The sequence below is a fragment of the Rattus rattus genome, chromosome 3 (genome assembly GCF_011064425.1).
Source record: "Rattus rattus isolate New Zealand chromosome 3, Rrattus_CSIRO_v1, whole genome shotgun sequence".
NCBI classification, from domain to species: Eukaryota; Metazoa; Chordata; class Mammalia; order Rodentia; family Muridae; genus Rattus; species Rattus rattus.
Genome location: NC_046156.1, coordinates 48,890,232 through 48,910,941, shown reverse-complemented (window position 1 = coordinate 48,910,941; position 20,710 = coordinate 48,890,232). Strand labels below are relative to the sequence as shown.

Below are 20,710 nucleotides of genomic sequence, written 5' to 3'. Positions count from 1 at the left end.
TGTGTACACACACACAAACACACACACGCACACGCACACGTGCATGCACACATGCACACATTTGCTGTTATTGATTGATATCCCGGCCTGATATGTTAGGTCTGTACCCTACCATTGAACTGTTAATATTGTGTAGTCATTTCTGCAGTTCATATGAAATCTGATATCTATGAAGGAAATCCTTAGACTATTTGTTAACAGATTCATTAACATTTGAATAAAAGAGGTGCATTTATTTAAGTAGAATATGTATTTCTGAAACTTAAGATTTTAAGTTACTTAAAATCTTTTCATTTACGGTGTTGAAAAAAACAAAAGCTCCCACAAACTATGTCACAAATGCAGCTAAGCGTGTCTTCTAGTTGTTTTGTTACGATGGAAAGTGTAAGGCAATCAGATTTTGATAATTCTTTTCCTAGATAAATTGTTATGTGAACTCAACGAAATAGTTTTAATTTTACCTTTCTATCTGCAGAAATCACAAGAAAATGATATACGGAGTTGTTGCCTAGCAGAAATTAGGCAGACAGAAGAAAAATATACAGAAACTTTGGAGTCAATAGAAAAAGTAAGTTATCAGGTATCAAAGCACCAAGGTTGCCCTGCATAATCTATGAGCTAGACCAAACTCTTTCTACAGTGTGTGTATGTTAATGCATATTCTGAGATTTGCACTGAATGACAGGCTCATCAAATACCTCATTGATTCATGGGTATAGTCTAAAAACAGTGAAGTCACACAAGCAGCAAATAGAGCTTGGGGTCGGTACGGCTTTGGGTGGTAGGGATAGGAATAGTGGTTAAAGCATATATATGCTTATATTAGAGAGAAAGAATATTTAAACATTTACCCAGAATAGGCAAAAGTATAGACAGTACACACACAGAAAAGCAATTGCCTGGAGTTAGGGAAGAGAGGTGTGTTTATGGAGGGTAGGTTGGCTGGGAGGAGAAATAGCGAATGACCACTAATGTCTGCAGAATGTTTGAAGTGATAAATAGTTTTAAAATTGATTGCGATTACTGCATAGCTCCGAACGTCTAAGAACCAGTGGATTGCAAAGTAAACAGTTGAGTTGTGGTAAACATGAATTATGTCTCAATAAAAGCCTCTGAAAGAAAAATAAAGGCATCAAAGCAGATTTATACATTATACTACTATTTATTGCTATCTTGACATGGGAATGGCAATGGTGATATAGCAGCAAAGACAGGAAGACTGTAGGTTCTTCTGGTACTTTCTGCATCATAGCAAAGTTTAGGCTGGAAGCGAATTAAAGTGTGCCAATTTTGTGTGGCGTTACCTGAAGAAAAGTCAGGATAAAAGGATGACGGGCATGGGATAGAGATACTGTGTAAAGGCTGGTCACAGACCTTTATGTAAGAGCACAGTGATTAGTTCATCAGCTGAGAAAGTTGAGGGCACAAGCCGTGTGTATGGTCTAATGAAGAGAGTTCTAGGAGAAAGGCTATCTGATGGGAGTGTGTGCTATGAAAATCTGATTGGGGCGTGGGGAGTTACTTTATCCTTCATGGAGCAGCAGTGGTCCAGTGTGGTGGACAGAATGTCTGGAGATGAGCAGCAGTGGTCCAGTGTGGTGGACAGAATGTCTGGAGATGAGCAGCAGTGGTCCAGTGTGGTGGACAGAATGTCTGGAGGTCAACAGCAGTGGTCCAGTGAATAGAATGTATGGAGAGTGAGAACAAGGTCAGAGAACTGGTGAACTAACTACCAGGTCACATAGGGACAAAAGTTAGAGCTTTGAGCAGATTTGAAGTCAAGGAATTTAAGCCTTTAGCACTGCACTCTGGCTCTTCTGAAGCAAGAATGTGAGGTAGGAGAAAGGTAAGATATTATCATTATCAGGATGGCAGGAAATTGTGGCACTGAAGGAGATCTAGCAGAGTCAGACTTTAGAAATACTTTGCCAAATTAGACCCAACAGAGTTTGATGATGTAGGCAAAGGGTTCTAGAATTTGGCCTGTGAGAGTGCATGAATGGTGAAGCTAGCTGTAAGATTGAGGGCAGGGAGTCATGAATCTGCTGGGTATATTAAACTCTATCCACTGGGATATACTGAGATAGATATTAATGTGTGAGTCTTGCATTGATAGGAAAGTTGGATTTGTATATGGATGGAGCACTTAGACTGATACTAAATAAGGCCACTTCAGGAAAGTCATGTTTTTAGGGAGTAGGTTTGAGGTCACCCCTGTGACCCCCACATTTAGAGGTTAGAAAAAGAGAACCAGGTAAAAGTTTGTTTTATCTATAAGAAAAGAGGAGACAAGGAAGGGCTGCTTAGGACCGTGAAATAGTCAGTTGATTAGGAACAGAGTGTGGACATGTGGCATCATGGATCCCATTGCACTTTGTGGTCTTGTTTAATATTAAATTATCACTATAGTCTATGGTTCTATAAAATATGTGGCAAGCTAGATATAGGCAAAGGTTCATTTTTCTAGAAAAATATAGTAGAAGAAGGAGGGGGAGAGAGAGGGAGTGGAAAAGAGAGACAGAGAGAGACAGAGACAGAGGGAGATATTTGGACAGTGTTTCATGGGCTGTAAACTGGGTAGGGAGAGGAGCGAGTCTATGAAGGGTGTGAGACTCAGTAAACTGGACACAGTCGGGTTAGAGAATTTCTTTAAAGAATGAACTTCATGGGCGAGATGTAGGGGTCAGAGAGATGGCTGCTTGAACTAATCCAGAATCATGCACAGCTGTTGATTATAACGACAGTGCCTTGAGACAAGTCCCGAGATTTGAGAGTTGAGCTCACAATTATTGGAAATAAAGGCACTGACAGACCAAGTTGCTAGATGGGTCATCTATGCATACACTGTGATAGCTTACAATGAAAGGGAGGTAAGGCTTGATGCTAAAGCCTCAAGTAATGAATGGAAATGATGTGAGAAGTGTGTGAGTAGATTGCACACCTCGAGCATCTGTGTTGGAGAATTGGAGGGATTCTCTACACGAGTCCTCAAATACATCACACATTGTCATTGTTTATCTCCTTGGTCAACAGTGTCCTTTCTAACTTTTAGAAGCATTTTGTTTTATAATTTAAACATCCCAACTTGCATTTATGTATATATGTGCATGGTACCCATGTATGTGCACATGTGTATACATGTGAGTGGAAACTTGAGGTGACATTAGCTCTCTTCCTCTATTATTTTCTATTTCCTTAGTTGAGGTAGGGTGTCTTGTTGAAGCCTAAGATCACCGATTGCATCATCTTCTTGCTCTAAGAATCCATGACTCTGCTTTCCAAGGGCTGGGATTTTATAGGTGGCTGTTACACCTGCCCAGCTTTTTCTAGGTTTTGGGGATCTGAATGCAAATGTTGATGCTTGTGGGCCATCTCTTCAGCTCCTATTTATGTCTTTATAGCTGTCCAGTGCAAAGTTTTTAATATAAAGAAATAACATCTATTATTTGTGTTTGTAATGCTAATAAATAACTCTCAATAACTTTTGCTGGTTGATAAAATCATTATACAGATTAGGCAAAGTTATGTTTAATGCAAGTGACTTTTCTCTTCTCTCCTGATAGTATTTCATGGCACCATTGAAAAGATTTCTGACAGCGGCAGAATTTGATTCAGTATTTATCAACATTCCTGTAAGTAAAGTTGTGACAAGTCAAGTGTGTTTCTAGAAAGTCTTCACGTTTTTAGTGGGCGCGTTATCCTTACTTTACCACTGTCTTTGGGTTTTCAGTGATTTTTTTCTTGCTTCCCCATTTATCATACCCTTGCTTTTTTGAAAACCTGACATTGTATCTTTAAGAGGTCAGTCAAGAGTACGTGTTCAGAAATGGATATGTGAGATTCGTGTATTAGCTATGCTTGGTTGTCATGCAGCGGTGCTCTCAGTTACATAACTGTGATGTTACTGTCTGTCTGGCTTGCTCTTCCCTGCTGTGGCCCCAGAAATGTCACTTACCTCCCTCACTTCCTCTACCATGGCCCCTGCCCACTGGCGGTTAGATCAACAGCTTCTGGTTGTGCCAATTTCCACTTGAATTTTGAATTTGCAATTTTCTCTCCTCTTCCTCTCTCTCCTTCTCCCACTCCTCTTCCTCTCTCTCCTCCTTCTCCCTCTCCACCTCTTCTTCTTCCTTATTGTTTTTATAACTGAAAGAAAATGTTCACAAAAGCAACTGGAGACATAACACTGAAAACCCAAGCCTGCACATTTTAGGAAGTAGTAACCCTGAAACCCCATCGTATGCTCATTTGCCTTGTTCGCTAGCCCCGCCTTCTTCTGGCATGAATCCAGCAAAATACTAGAGATGGCATGTTCACCTTCAAAGTTCGGCCTACACTGAACACGTTAACTGCCATGTTTCTGTGTGCTCCAAGGTACACGAGAAGAGATAGCAGAGCATCAGTACCTCCATTCAAATTTCCTCACTCTCCCTCTGTGACTCCCACTCCCTGGCTGCTGAGAATGACTTGCCAGAGTTAAAAATGAAATTCAGACTTTCGAGTTGCTATCATAAACCGTCTAGCACAATTTATGTGCTACATATTTGTGTCACTAGTGGTCTGGTGTTAAGTAATTTGGTCTGATTCTCGTTAGCTTACCACTAGGGTGCCGCTAATTGACCCAAGTTCAGATCTGCCTCTCTGTGTCCCAAGGACACTACTCATTACTTTAGTCCATCAATAAAACAGCGAGCATTTGATTAGTTTTATTTACAAAATTTACGGTGATTATAAGATTAAACAGCTGTGGGGTTTTTTTAATTCAAAGAATAAATTGACCTATAATAGCAAGTACGATTTCTGTATTCACTGGACAGGGATATTTCTATCTGAAATTGCTGTTTCCCATGCCCACATCTTTCTCCTCCCTGTCCTGCTTCCTCCACTTCCCCCCGCCCCATCTCACTATCTTTTTCCTCTTGGAGTTATAAGTCTGGCCATAATGAGAGCTATGTTTGTGGGGAGTGCTTTTTGCTTTTGATTTGCACCATTCTTTCTTCCATTGATTGATTAATTAATTAATTAATGAACTCTACATCTCAATCACTGCCTTCCCATCTTGGTTCCACCATCTCACAGTCCCTCCACCAGGCCCCTCTCCCCTTCTCCTCTGAGAGGGTGGAGAAACCCCCTGGCTATCCCACCACCCTGGCACATCAAGTCTCTGCAGGGTTAGGTGCATTCTCCCAGCCCAGTTAGAGGAACATTATCCATATATAGGCAACAGCTTGAGACAGCCTCTGCTCCAGTTGTTTGGGATGCACATGAAGACCAAGTTGCACATCTGTGCAGGGGGCCTAGGTCTAGCCCGTGTATGCTCTTTGATTGGTGGTTCAGTCTCTGAGAGGCCCGAGGGTCCAGATTAGTTGACTCTATTGGTCTTCTTGTGGAATTCATACCCTCTGGGGCTCTCAATCCTTCCTGCAGCTCTTTTATAAGAATTTCTTTCACTGTTTGGATCTGATTCAGAAGGCTGCTGGTGGGACCTCTCGGAGGACAGTTATGCTAGGCTCCTGTGTGCAAGCACAATGGGATATCATTAACAGTGTCAGGGATTGGTGTTTGCCCATGGGATGGGTCTCAAGTTGTGCCAGTTATTGGTTGGCCAGTTCAACAAAACAGTCTCTGCTCCATCTCTGTCCCTACTTTTATTTCACAATGTTTTCTTTTCTAAGGACCTTGTAAAAGTTCATCGGAGCTTAATGCAAGAGATTCACGATTCCATTGTAAATAAAGATGACCATAACTTGTATCAAGTTTTTATTAACTACAAGGAAAGGTAATTTTTTTGCATATGTGAGTATTGGCTTGGAATTAGAATGAATGTTAGTATTAAAAACAGAAATATGTATTTCTTTTGTATATTAAAATAGTTCCAGACAGAAATTTTGAACGTAGCACAGTTCGTGTCAGGAAAGTAATTTGAGATTTATATATTGTTATTGTTGTTGTTGATGATGATGATGATGATGATGATGATGATGATGATGATGATGGTAGATGAAGGATGTCCAGGAGGTCAGAGTGCTGGATGTTCTTGTAGAAGTTTATTTTCCAGTACCCACATGTCAGCCTACAATTAACTTTACCTCTAGTTGCAGGTGATCTAATGTCCTCTCTCTCTCTCTCTCTCTCTCTCTATATATATATATATATATATATATATATATATATATATTTCGCATATGTACATGTAGAAAAATACTTACACATGTAAAATAGAAGTTTTAGAGCATACTCAGTAGAGTATTTATATTTTTGCATGGCAGAGCAGCAGGCCGAGGTCTTCCTTTGAGTGTGTCCCCCCTGAGTGATGTAATCTTCACTAGCATTGATGCTCTGAGTCTCCCCTTTCCTCTGTGGTAATGGGAAGGGGGATATGATACTCTAATATTTTATAATTTTTGATTTTGGAACATAAAATTTTTACTCAGAGGCAGCAGTTTCTTGGTCTTGGGAGATATCTTGCTAAAATTTTACCACATGAATGTGATGAGTCTTTAGAATCCTTGTAAAGTTTTTTATTCCAAACACTGGGTGTGGGGGTGGGAAACAGACACAGGCAGACCCTCGACACTTACTGGCCAGCCAGCTTAGCTCCAGACCAATATGAGACGCACACATAAACACACCCAAATGCACTCACACATGCACAAACACAGACAGTGATAAACACAAACGCACACATACACACACACAGAGGCACAAGCACACATAACACAAGCACAATGCAAATACACATATACCTGCACACTTATGAGTACAGATGCACACAAATGCACACACACACACACACATAGATGCAGACACAAACACACCACAAATGCACATATGCATGTACATACACAAATATACATATACACACAAATACATATGTGCACACATACAGACATAGATACACACAAAAGCGTCAAAACAAATACAACTACACACAGAGAGAGGGACAGACAGACTGACTGATTGACAGATCAATCTATCTTTCCTCTAACATGGAATTTATATTTTTAGCCTAAAATATACTGCTCTCTCATTTTAAATAAAGCAATATAATTCCTAGCATTAGGAAGTGGCTAATGAATTGCTTTGTGTCAACTCTTAGATAAGTATGAAGTTTATTAGGACTTTTAGCCAGTGGAGAGATAAAAGGAACAGCAAAGCTAATAGTCTCTCAGCGGAATGTCTGCGTGTAGAGATGTTCTTGGTGAGCAGGCTTGGAGTCCGTGCAGTGTGAGTTATCTCCCATCCAAGGGCTCCGGCCTCTCTTCCCACTTCTCAGATGATGTATGTTCCTTAATTAAATGCAGAAAGGAGTAGACGGTTTATTAATGAGTGGAGTCCTGGTGATTGTAATAAAATTGTAGTAGAAAATATAACTGTCTTGAGGATTAGTAAACAGTAGAAAGTTTATCTCCAAGTAAAGCTTAAAGAATTTTTTAATTTAAAAAATTGATATATATATTCAAATAACATTAACAGTCATTAAGCCCTTTGTAAAGTCTGTCTTCCATAAAACATACATGGGACCAATCTTATGCCCGTTTGCAACCAAAGTAGTCTTTTTGTTCTGTCATTGTGAGCGGCCCTCATTCTGCATGTAGTGTGTGTTAGGAAGAGTCTTGGGGCTGGAGGGAATGCTCAGGCACGGAGAACACATGATGCCTTTGCAGAGGACCCGGGTACATGCAAACCACACTGCAGCAGTTAGCGAGTTCAGTTCCTGGGACACCAGCACTTGTGCAGACATGCACGCGCATGCACGCGCGCACACACCCACCCACACACACACACACACACACACACACACACACACACACACACACATTAAATAAATCTTAAAAAAGCTGTTAGTGCTTTAGTAGCCCTGACTGTGGCAGAACTGGGCGTTTCCTCTTTCTCCCTCTGCTTGATTCTTTCAACCTCACAGGTTTCTCTTCTTCCTTCCAGATTGGTTATTTATGGACAGTACTGCAGTGGAGTGGAGTCAGCCATCTCTAGCCTAGACTACATCTCTAAGACAAAAGAAGATGTCAGACTGAAACTAGAGGTGCACGTTCACTTTTTATTATTTGTTTAACGCATGATTACCTCAAGAATGCAACAGCACATTCCATCATGTGTGCCAAATATAACTCATTCCAGTTTTTAAAAAAATATTTCAAAAGATAGCCATGTTAGTAAAGGCTATGGTGGTAATTGTAGCAGGAGCAGATCTAACTTTGTGGCAGTGGATTCATACACATTATCTCCTTAGGTCTTCTCTACTGTGGTTTGTATTCTAGTTGAAAAGACTGGGCACAGGGATATCATGGGTAGCTTACTTCGGCCATCTAGGTAGCGAGAAGTACAGAATAGATAGGGTTCTCTGTCTCTGTCTCTGTCTCTGTCTCTCTCTCCCTCTGTGTGTGTGTGTGTTTTACATGTTCTCAAAGCATCAGATATTTGCACATGTATACAATGTATAGGTATTGCCCATAAGAAAGGAGAGCAAACAGACAGATACAAACGTAAAAAGAGGCCAAAGTGTTATGTGAGTAAAAGGAGTCTCTCTAAGTAAGCTGGGGCAATCCTGTCACTGGACGAGACATGAAGATATAGTACGACTGGAGGTTTGCGATAAATTTTGGTTTGGGAGGTGAGAATTGTGATATCTACAATCCCAGCACTCACAGGGTCTGGGCAGGAGGGTTGCAAGTTTGAGGTCAGCCTGGTTCACACCCAGACACAGATACACCCAGACACACCCAGACACTCCCCCACATTTATTTATCTATAGATGTGTGTATGTATCTTAAGACCCTGTCTCAACCCCTTCTCTCCCCCAAAGTCATAATTTATGTGTATCAATTATAATCCATAAGCATTTAGATATTTAAAGGACTTCTGAAAAGTGCTGGGTATATAAATGAGTTAGTGTCTTAGGGGTAGTTTTGTTTTGCCGCCTCTTCAGTGTCTCCTTTCTCCTTCCCTTTGTTCATTTCGTCCTTGAAGTCAGGCAATGACAAAAGAGGAGAAAGCCTTTCAGGTCGCAGCTCTTCCTTGTTTTGGTACAGCAGGCATGATTTCATCACTTCTGTCTCCCACAGAGACACATTATTGCTTAGGAGGCTTGCACAATAGCAGGCACCGAGTATTTTATAGTGTCCCTTGATGATGGTGACCTTATATCTAGAGACAGTTTAGTCACCACTAAATGATGTCTTTAAAGTATCATTAGCACCAAGGGTTAACGCGCCTCCTCGTAAGTGTAGAGGTCTAGGCTACCTTGACTCAAATTAGATATGATGATAAAATAAAACTTTACAGCTCATGTTATTAGTTCAGAGCAGAACAGTAGTTACAGCAGCTCCTTTTTTCCTCCTTAAATGAAGGTATAATCCTGCGGCTCGAGCTAGGAGCCAGCGGGCTGTCTGTCAGACCTCTATGGTTCTCGGCCCTGCTGAACGGCTGCTCTTCTCTCAGAATCAATGTCCGGGCTCTGCAGAGGACGTGCATACCAGGACTGTACAGTCTGTCCATTTTCTGCCAGACTTGGGAGAGGAGAGGCCTCAGGCTGAGTTGAAAAAGCTGCAAGTGAGAGGCTGCAGCTCAGCATGCTGCCTCTCGCTCGCTCAGATGTCCCACTTCTGAACACGGCCTGACTTGGGAGAATTAATGAGAAAGTGTAACACGGGCACCCCGCAGGATGGTAGGAAAGCTGTCTTATTCTCCACTCCTGTCCTTTTCTTTTTCTTTCTCTGGTGCTTATTTTTGCTTTTCTTTGTCTGGCTGTTGTTATTTCTGTCTGTGAATACATGTATATAGTCTTTTCTGCTTTGGAATCAAGATAACGGAGGGCATTGGCTAAGAGACTCTGCCTTTCCTGGTGAGTCTGAGCTTAAACTCGGTGATCGTCCTTTCGATTAGGATTGAGTTTAGGCCAGGTGGGTGGTGGATTATTTCAGAAGAATTATTTATGTCCCTTATTTACTTTCAATGATAAAAATTTATATAGTCTCCAGCTGCAGCATAGCTGATGACAATAATGATTCTTTTATCCCCTGAAACTGGAACTTCAGTAAACTGACAGTCCCCACAGTAACTTTCAGTGAGCTGGGATGGCCTTCATTCCAATGGACTACAGAGTTCAAGAATTCCGAGATCCCAAGGAGATTAAAATGCAATGGAGAGAAAAGACCCGGTCATTACAGTGATGTTTTGACCTCCTCGTTGAAACTCATGAACTGGAATGTTCTATAATTTGTGGATGCAGGCAATCAGTTGAACTCACAGGCTGGGGAGATAGCACAGCCATTACAGAGCTTTCTATGCAAGTACGGGGACCTCAGTTTAAACTCCAGAACGAACATAAAAAAGCCGTATGTGATGGTACATGATCAGGGTTGGAGCTCTGGGAGGTGAAGGTAGGAAGATCCCATGTATCCCCGGGGTTTGCTGGCCAGTTGATCTAGCCCACCAGGCCAGTGAGAGACCCCAAAAACAAGATGAATGTTCCAGAGAAACAACACCTGCCATTGTCTTCTGCCGTCCACGCACATGTTCATCCATATACATCTAGAAACTCTACTGAAACAATTATCTTCCCAATGAACTGGGGTAATTAAAACACAGATTACTCATCAGCATGTTTTTTTCTAGCTCATTTTCCATTAGATCTGTAGTCAAACATACTCATGATGTCATCATGGTCATTAGAATTACTGGCATTAATGTCATAGCTGATGCCTTTGAACATGTTAGAAAAGCTAAGAGCAGACAAAGGAACAAATTCATGGCCCAAATATTATCTTAAGTAACTCTGTTTACCAAAGAAGCTTTTCGGTCTGACACATGCAATTGCTTGAGAATATTGAACTCATGAGGGTTCTCTCTAGCCATGTTCCTTGGCATTTTGGCATCTTTTGGAATAACACTCTATGTTTCAGTCAGGGTTCTCTAGAGAAACAGAATTGATAGAATAAACCTATACCACACTCCTGATACTAAAGTCTTTATTAGTCAGGGTTCTCTAGAACCTACCTAGAAACCTGAATAGAAAGGGGATTACTAAACTAGCTCACATATGGTGGTCCAGCTTGTCCAACAGTGGCTGTCTACCAATGAAAAGTCCAAGAATCCAGTAATTGTTTTAATCTGTGGAGATGGATGTCTCAGTTGGTCTTCGCTATATGCTCAAACCCCAAAGAAGTAGGCTCTAATTCCAGTGAAGGAATGGAGTAGTCAGTGAGACAGGGTAAGCAAGCAAAGAGAGCTAGCTTCCTTCCTCCATGTCCTTTGTCTAGGCTGCCACCAAAAAGGGTGGCCTAGATTAAAGGTGGGCCTTACCACTTCAAAAGATCAGGACTAAAGATGAGTCTTCCCACTTCAAATTACTTAATCCAAAAAAAAAAAAAAATCCTTCCTAGGTATACCTAGCTAACAGTGATTGCCCAAGTCACACAGCCAAGGATTCATATTTTAATACCTCAAATTCAAATTATTCACCCCAGGGTCACAGCTACAATCAAAAGGGAAGAAGTCAGTATTATTTTAAAGTTCATTTTTATTTGTTTGTTTGTTTATTCAAGATAAGGTTTACTGGGTAGCCTCAAACTTATGTTAATCCTCCTGTCTTAGGCTCTTGGGTGCTAGAATTATAGACATGTACCACCATACCCAGCTTAAAGCATTTTTAAAATGGAGAATGAAGTATATATAAAGTATGAGGGTTTAAAAATATTAATTGGGGTAACAGGCTTCTATTTTAACATATTCAGCCAAATACTCCATTTAATTTAGTTAAAATAAGTTTATAAGCAAACAGAGGGCTGTCTTTTTTTAAAAAAGAGCTTTAAGGGACATTTTTTAGTCCAAAAACGTTACCCTGGGGCAGATGTTCTTTACCCTGATAGTTCAGTGGCCACAAGGCACACTTATACCCAGACCAAAGGAGGCAAGAAGGGAAGGAAGGAGGAGGAGATAAAATGATGCTGACTGGAATGCTTCCTCGAGCCCAGTAGAATGCTTTGGAGATGCTATGGTGTGATTTCTTTTCCCTGGAGACTGGAAAGCGTATGTGGAGAGAATTGATGTGGCCAAAGCGTGAAGCTGGATGAACCCTCTGACTTTAATGAGTCGCGGCCTGAGCTGTCTGATTCATAAGCCTGGGGGAATGTGGGAGGAGAACTCTAAAGGAAAACTTGGGAGGGATTGGGCTATGTGCTATAAAAATAATCTTCAGTCATAATTCTACTTGATTCTTCTTATGATTTGAAGTTCTGTAAGATGTGCTTTAAAACTGAAGATACTTTATTGTTTGAGTAGTGGTATCGCTGTGGAAAAGGCAAAAATACCTACAAGGATTCTACTTTTGGGCTTTGCATTTTGGAGTGTTTTCTGACTTCCTTTGAGTAAACTAACGAAAGTTCAAAATCCATTGCCTTAGGAATGTTCAAAGAGAGCCAATAATGGGAAATTTACTCTGCGTGATTTGCTGGTAGTTCCCATGCAGCGGGTGCTGAAATATCACCTCCTCCTTCAGGTGGGTACATTAACAACCCTCTACCGTGCATTCGTTCAGTCCACAGAACACTGGTGGGCATCAGCGTCTACGGAGTCTCCATGCTATTAGGGCTAAGTGTGAGATGGCCCGGACAGCTAGGGGTCTTACTCTCCTTTTAAGAAGATAGATAGATGATAGATAGATAGATAGATGATAGATAGATGATTGATAGATAGATAGATGATAGATAGATGATTGATAGATGATTGATAAATGATAGATAGATAGATAGATAGATAGATAGGTGATAGAATAATTCTGCATTTACTAAAAAGACACATTTTGTGTTCTTCATACAGGATAGGAAAAAATAAAGAGTAAAACAGATACTAGTAAAAATATTCCTTCAACGACATCTTTCGGAGTTAGCAATAATCATTTGCTAGCGAATCAATGAACCTGAGTGTGGTCAGATTACCCTCATTAGACTCTCCGCCTTATCACAATAATTAAGAGAATATTGTATCGCAGGCCGTATTGCTTTTTCACTGCACTAAATGTAATAAGACGACATCTATTGTGAGGAGATTCTTACTATAACCTGCAAAGTTTATGGTTTCCACGGTTAGTCCTCTAATGAGGGTGGAGAGCCTTATAAATTTAATTTGATAGCTATACCAGGAGGCTCATTAGTTCTGCTCCAAAGAAATGTCTTATTGTATTAGTCTGCGAACCCGGCTGATGCTTGCGGAATGTCATTTTAAAAAGATCTACTACCTGTACGTGAAATAGAATTTTGAGTCTTCTGTGCTTTGTACACCTTGTATATTAAATTTCTTGAACTGTAGCCATGCAATTATTCGTCATTTCTATTTTGGTTCTACTGAGAAATCAGAAAAATTCAAACCCTGATTATTTCTTAAAAATGCATTAAAACATTCATGAGACCTAAACTCAAAGCAACTTAATCAAATTGGATTTTATGAAAAAATAATAAGGGGTGACTCAGGCAATCAGCTTTCAAGGCTTCGTGGAGCTAAAACCGGTCCAAAATAAGATAATAATTTGCTTTGTTTCTTTGATGTAGCGAAGCACTGACTGAAGAATTCAGAAGGTTCAGATCAAGAGAAAGACTCTTTGGGTCCTTATAAGATTTTGTGCAGACTCAAAAACTAAGAAATACAATGATATGTTTTTGAAATTCCTGACTTATCCTGTTTTTTTTCCTTCTGTTGTTTTGTATTTTAGATTTCAAGCGTATGTGTAATTCTACAATGGTTTTTTTTTTTAAGAATAGGAAGCTCTGTTTTTGGTACTATATGTAGATAAGAATTTTAGAGATTTAAAAAAAAACTTTTAAAGTATTTTGGAGCATTTGTCTGGTGTCTAGATAAATTATTAGTTTGTGATTTTTTTCTCCTTACTAGTGCACTTTCATGATTTCTAAAGGAAATCTCTTCCGGATGCTGGCTGGTCTGAGGACAATGACATAAAATTTGAAATATTTCTGACAACCAGGGAGCCTGCATGGGTCTGACCTAGGCCCTCTCTATATATGACACAGTAGTGTAGCTTGTCTGTGACTCCTTACAGCGGGAGTTGGGATGTCTTTCTTACTTTGGGGACTTTTTCCCCTACTTTTCTCATCCAGCCTAAATACAAGGGGAGGTGCCTCGTCTTACTGTAACTTGATGTGTCATGTTTGGTGGATAGCCATGGGGGCCCTGCCCTTTTCTGAGGAGAAAAGGAGAAGTGGACCTGGGTGGGGGTGGGGATTGTGCAGTAGGCATTGGGAGAAGAGACGAGAGGAGAAACTGTAGTCAGGGTGTAATATATGAGAGAATAAGTTAAAAAATTAAAGTATTTTATAGAGGGAGTTTTGCACACTTAAAAAATGACTTACTAATACGTTTAACAAAGTGAGAATAAAAGTCAAATTTTGGTGAATTTTTATACTTGGCAGTTTCTTCTTTTTGCAGGTCTTGTTTGTAATAGGAAACAGTGTCAGGGCTGGGGACTTTAGAAAAGTTTGAGTGTGTGTGTGTGTGTGTGTGTGTGTGTGTGTGTGTGTGTGTGTGTGCACATATACACATCAAACCATGTTAGGAAGGCATTGGACCCACCTCAGCAATGCTCACCACACAAAGCCCAGTTCGTAAATCACCCCTCTAAGAAGAGAAGATGAAGCCTCTATTTGGCTATCCAGCAAATCCAGGTGTGTTTATTGAGGCCTATGATAACTAATTTATAAATTAGACAAAGTAAGAAGTTAACAATAGTTAATAATAAAATAAAGCAATTAGGGACTGGAGAGATGTCTCAGCAGTTAAGGGCACTGAGAGAACCCAAGTTCCATTCACATGGCAGCTTACAACTGTGTGTAGCTCCAAGATCTGACACTCTCTCATAGACATGTATGCGGGCAAAACACCAATGCACATAAAGGTAAATGCATAGAATAATAAATAAAGCAACCGTAGCAATATACTGTAATGAAGTTGTTTCCATCTCTGCTCGTGTGGTTTGAAGCCATTATTGAGTAAGATAAAGATTGCTTCAAAGAGGACTTGTTAGTATGAGTTTGCCAAGTGGACAAGAGGAGGAACTTTCTAAAAGAAAAGTTCATGTCCTATGGCTTACACCTAAATGCCTTTGAGAACTATAGATTATTTAAGTGTGGATAGAAAGTAGGTTGTCTGGGTGGGAGTTGAGAAAAAGGGGTAAAGAGAAGTTTGCAGGATCCAGATCCAAAGCATGACTTCTGGGAGGCACCGGGTTACAGCTGAAACACTGGGGGACTTCACAGAGGTCTAACCAGGCTACAGACAAGATCTGACTTCAGAGTTTAGAAGCCTGCTAACCTGCTAGGTATCACAAGCATAGACAGATTACTAGAGAGAGAGAGAGAGAGAGAGAGAGAGAGAGAGAGAGAGAGAGAGAGAGAGAGAGAGAGAGAGAGAGTCTGACTCTAGGTCCAAAGTCCAACTGGGAGCACTTAAGAATAACCCGTTCAAAAAATGGCAAGGAGCTGGTGTTAGGTAACCACTAGGGACGCGCTCACCAGGGCTGGATCAGTAATATCAGTGAGGCATAGGGGAGAGAAGGGAAGGGCAGACCCTGGGACACCATTCAGGTTCTGGCTTTAGCTGTTACACCAATGGAAATGCTCCCATTTAATTAGGCACCATCAGTCCCCACCTCATCCTGGGTGAGAATGGAGTATGTTTGGGACTTAGTAAATTTAGGGGGCCTGTGAGTCTGGTATTGGGTGTGATGTCTGGGTTGAACATATATATGGCCTCATTAGGTGACAGTTGATGTGACAGTGGTTGTGATGTGGAGACTATGCAAAATAATAATAAAAGGGAGGGTGATCATGTGGACAAGAACAACCCTCTAAAGAGAAAGGAAGCTCTCCGAGACCGGAATGTGCAGAAAATTGGGATTTATAAGCAAAATAGTAAGAGCAGTAACTCAGAGCATCCTCTTGTTCTCGAACCAGAGATGTGGAGTTAGGGTAAACAGTCTTAGAGAAGCAGCGTGTTCTTGAGAGCTGAGGCCATCAGCCTAACATCCAGGAAACAGCATGCTTCTAATGGTGAGGGTAGAGTTGACCTGAAAAAAAGAGTCCCTCAACATGAAAATGCTCACACCGTGGAGAGACTGATAGTGGTGCCCTAAAAAGGTTTTGTCTGCTTGTTGCTTAGGTCTTAGTTTTGGATTTAGGGGGAGCGTTACTAACCTGGTCTTCCAAATAGGAGCTGGTTAAACACACCCATGACCCCATGGAGAAGTCGAACCTGAAGCTGGCTCTGGATGCAATGAAGGTAAGGCAGCTGCAGCGGAAACTTGCTGGTGTCTTGTAATGCTGCCCAGAAACAATGGGATCCGAACGCTAGTGTGTCGCTGTGATACCCTGAGCCGTTAACATTCACGCTTGTATTGGTAAGGCAAGCAAACCGATTTGCTGACACGGACATCCGTTATGTTGTTCCTGTCTGCTTTGATGAGCCTGGGACTTCCTGCTATTTGCTATGTGACCTAGACTGGCCTCAAACTGTGGCTCTCTTCCTGCATCAGCCTCTGAAATGGAATTGGTGCCAGACGAAAAGGCCATAACTCCAAGAGGGATGCTAAAAACTACTTTTGTTCATTTGTTCACATTTTAGCCTCCAGGAATGATTGCATATAATGACTTTGTTCCACAGTCTTCTCATTGTTTTGCATATAGCTGTTGGCCTGAATAAGCTGAGGGTCAAAGGTGACTTGAGGATCGCCATTGTGGTTCATTTTCCCAAGACCGATCCACTGCCAGGTTGCCCGTGGTGGATCCTGTACGTGGCGATTTCACTTTAGGTTTTTGTTTCCAGTTAAACCTGAAAGTCGAGAAGCAGATGTGGTCTTGTCAGGGAATGTCTGAAAGCACAAATTCTACATAATGCTTTGTCAACTTGACTCTGAGCTGTAACTGACACAGAAACACGCGTTTGTTTTGGAAAGAAAGTGACAGGGATTATAGTTAGTTAACTGCTCTGGACCAGGCTTAGCGTTGGCTCTGCTGTTTAGGCGATCATAGTGTGAGCGTCAAGACCATCACTTGGTCGTTTGTTGTGGCTAGAAGAGCAACACATTTTTGTTGCCTTTTAGGAGCCATTTATAGAGGGTCCTAGGGAAGCCGAGCAGAGAGCACAGTTAAGAGTTGCTGCTTGCACAGTTGTGTTCCTGTTGCAGATGTGTTAAAGAGGCTAAAGGAAAGAAGGATAGAAAAAGCTTAGAAAACAGGAAAATGTGGATCACACAAAGTAAAAATAGCCGGTTACAGTATGGGAGGCTTAGGTAATGCTTTTGCATTTATTTTAAAAGCCATTTTTAAATAGGTAAAGGCGTGCAGAGCAGCATGGCTGAAGGTCTTGTTGACTTTACTCTGCCTCCGTGCAGCTCTGCTCCTCACCTCTGCTTTGTTTCTCTTTTATTCACTCTGAAATTGAACTAGACTTCTTGACTGAGCTCTCTCAGGAGCTAATGAGACATTAACTGGTTTCAAAAGGACAGACTTGCTAGGGCAACCTGTAACTCTGTGTTAGGTTTTCTTTGCTGCTTGTCCTTCAGCCCTGCCCTTCCTGTCACCTGGGGAGAGATGCACCACTGTCACGGGCAGCCATGATGCTCCTGGAATTTAAATCCTCCTGACCTACTTTTCCTTGGATTCTGGTTTCTCTGTTTTTTTAAGGCAGCAGCATCCTCATCCTCCTCAGAGGTGTGGTAGACGACAATTCTTCAGACTTCCCAGCTGCATACCCCACACTTTACAATTGGCTTTGAGACACAACTTTGATTGACTGAGTGTTCATTTCTATTGTCATTGAGACATGATGGTGGTGACTTTCATCGCTGAGGAAACTAATGATGTGTTTTTCTTTCAAAGCAGCTCACATCTCTAATCTTCCTGTGCCTTCTTTCTGCACCCTTCTCTCCATTCTCTAGGACTTGGCACAATATGTGAATGAAGTAAAAAGAGATAATGAGACCCTTCGTGAAATTAAGCAGTTTCAGCTATCTATAGAAAATTTGGTATGTAATTATCCCCCCATCCAGATCCCCCCCCCAATCCCCAAATCGAGGGACATCCAAGAGCTGTTGTTGAGGAAAAGACAGTTTACCTTCAACTTTCAGCTGTTAAAAGTTGTTTTCTCCCCTCCTATTTCTGTCTGGTCTCCACACTCATGCGATGTCTCCTGGGACTTTGCCATTGGCTAGGTATTGCCTCCCTCCCTCAGTTTCTTACTGCCAAGGGTCCCAGAGAACAATAAAGTCAGCCCCAGTTTTGGTAACATGGCTAGAGAAAGTCCTTTCCAGACACTTGTCATTTTAACTGGGTCCAAAGAATGAGAAGCCAGAAGGTGCATGGTAATGGTATTAGTGATCCAGGCAATGCCTCAACATGGGAGAAGTCCAGAGATGGGTGAGAAGCTGAGAGGCAAGGGTTGCCAGACATGGTGAGAACAGAAGGCAATGAGCTATAAGGTCACAGGGGATGAAGAATTGCATCGATTAACCTTGTAGACCAAGGGTAGGTTAGGGCTTTATTGTGACAGCAGTGGACATCTAGGACAGTTTCTATCTGTGAGTGTCCCAGTCTTGTTTATATTTCAAGAAATCCCTTCAGGGAGGCAGTCAGGCCGCTGTAGAGATGGTTTCCAGAGAGAATGGAGGGCTGGATTAGCCGGCAGGAAGTGCATAGGGAGAATGAGTGGCTTTGAGGTATTTTTGGAAAAGTGATTTCACTGCTGTGCTCTGAATGTCCCGTCCGTTCCTTTCTTTCCGTATGTGCAGCCTCCTCCCCACTGCACCGTGCCATCACCTGTGTCCTTGACAATCCCTGGAACCACAAACAAGCTCTTCATATAGTTATGCTTAAACGGCAATTTTCCAAGTCATCTTCCTTCCTGGACTTCCCGAGATTTTCCTGTTGTCTTCAATGTTTAGCCATTTGAAAGTACTCAATGATCTCAACGTAAATGATTTTCAGAACTCCGTGAATAACTATCCACATGTGTTTATCACTGGTATCAGGCTGTATTTACTGTCAGTCTCCATTTTTCTATTCCTTCTCGTGGAACGTTCTACCTTTGAACGTTTCCTACTTTAGAGCCCAGAGTATTTGTCTCCATGATGGTCTATCATACTCTTTCAAGGTCCAGCGGAAACCCCAGAGGGTCTCCCCTTTCCCTAACCACCCATCGTCCTTCCTGTATTAGAATTCCACAGTATACGTCTTATGGAAGACTAGGCAGTGTAATAATACGAGTCACATTAAATTGACCACCATAGCATGTATGGTGTACATATGACACTCAGTACATTTACAATCTTGTGTATCCACTGACTCCATCCAACTCTCGAACTCTTTTCATCCCGTAAAAACATGTTTGCTGAGCACAGACCCGGCTCTCTGTTCTCTCCACAGTCCCTAGCACCATTTTTTTTTTTTTTTTTTTGTCTGTGAAGTCATCACCTTTGATGCCTCTGATTCACAGGACCACATGGTACTGGCGCTCTTGTGACTGGATTGTTTTATAAGCATTCATCCGTGTTGACCAGTTTTGTCCACTTAAGGCTATGTGATGTACCACCGGGTGCATTGCTCCACATTGTATCTTTTTACCCAGAGGACATTAACTCGTTTCCCGTTTGAAGTACCATCCATAATGCTGCCGTGTGCAGGGCTGTGCTGATGTCCGTTGGCTTGCCCACTTCCATTTCTTTTGGTTATATAGTAGGATTTCTAGACTGCATGGTAATTCTGGGATTAAATTTTGAGTTATTTCCATCCACTCCTGACACAGATGTCCAGCTTGCATTTCTACTACTGATATGAATGGGTCCCGGTTTCTACTACTGATATGAATGGGTTCCAGTTTCTACAGTTGATATGAATGGGTCCCAGTTTCCTCAGGAACTTGGCAAATGCAAATTTTCAGGTCTCTCTTTAAATATTTTCTTTTGCAAAACATATATCCAAATGGGTGCTATCTGATTATGGTTTTGATAAAATTTTCCTAATGGCTAGTGGTGTTAAACATTGTTTTGTGTGTTCACTGGACACGGTTGGTTTGGAGAAATGTTCATTTGAATACCTTGGCTACTTTATAGTCCTGATGTGGTGTGGGAGCGTGTGTGCATGCACACTCACATGTATGTATCTGTAGGAGTTTATACACACATTCCCATCGGTCCCTTGTCACACAGGTTTGATAGAGACGTTCTTCTGTAGACGGCGTTGGGGCGCCGTACGTTCCGGTTCATCCACCTTCCCTTTCTTGTCTACACTTTCAATGTCACATCCGAGAGCTCATTGCTAAATTTAATTCTGTAAAAAAGCTTCTTCTCCATTTTCCTGTAAAACCTTAATAGTGTCAGCTCTTAGGTGTAGATCTTTGCCCTAGGTAGTTATTCTTAGATACAGTAGAAAGATAAGGTCCGACTTTATTCTTTTTTCTTGTAGATGTATAGTTTCCCCCGCACACTATTTGTATATTTTATTTCTCTCCATTGAATGTTCTTGGCACTTTTAAGAAACAATTGTGGCTAATACGTGAGTGCGTGCCTAGAAATCACATCTTTTATCTTTTATTAGAATGAAATCCGTAGGTGTCATTGATAATCTTTAGTTAATTCTCTTTTCCTTAACAAATACTGTAAGTATTCATTAATAGTTTATTTTGTGTTCCC

At 41.3% G+C, this 20,710-nt stretch overlaps 1 protein-coding gene across 1 annotated transcript in view; it reads left to right on the top strand.

Annotated features, from left to right (window-relative positions):
• Positions 1-20,710, top strand: part of Vav3 (vav guanine nucleotide exchange factor 3) — a 331,496-nt gene that overhangs the window by 150,594 nt on the left and 160,192 nt on the right. The window contains exons 6-12 of the mRNA XM_032897450.1: positions 476-568; positions 3,564-3,632; positions 5,676-5,779; positions 7,945-8,044; positions 12,422-12,517; positions 16,237-16,305; positions 17,963-18,049. Coding sequence (XP_032753341.1) covers positions 476-568; positions 3,564-3,632; positions 5,676-5,779; positions 7,945-8,044; positions 12,422-12,517; positions 16,237-16,305; positions 17,963-18,049 — 618 coding nt within the window. The remainder of the gene's footprint in view (positions 1-475; positions 569-3,563; positions 3,633-5,675; positions 5,780-7,944; positions 8,045-12,421; positions 12,518-16,236; positions 16,306-17,962; positions 18,050-20,710) is intronic.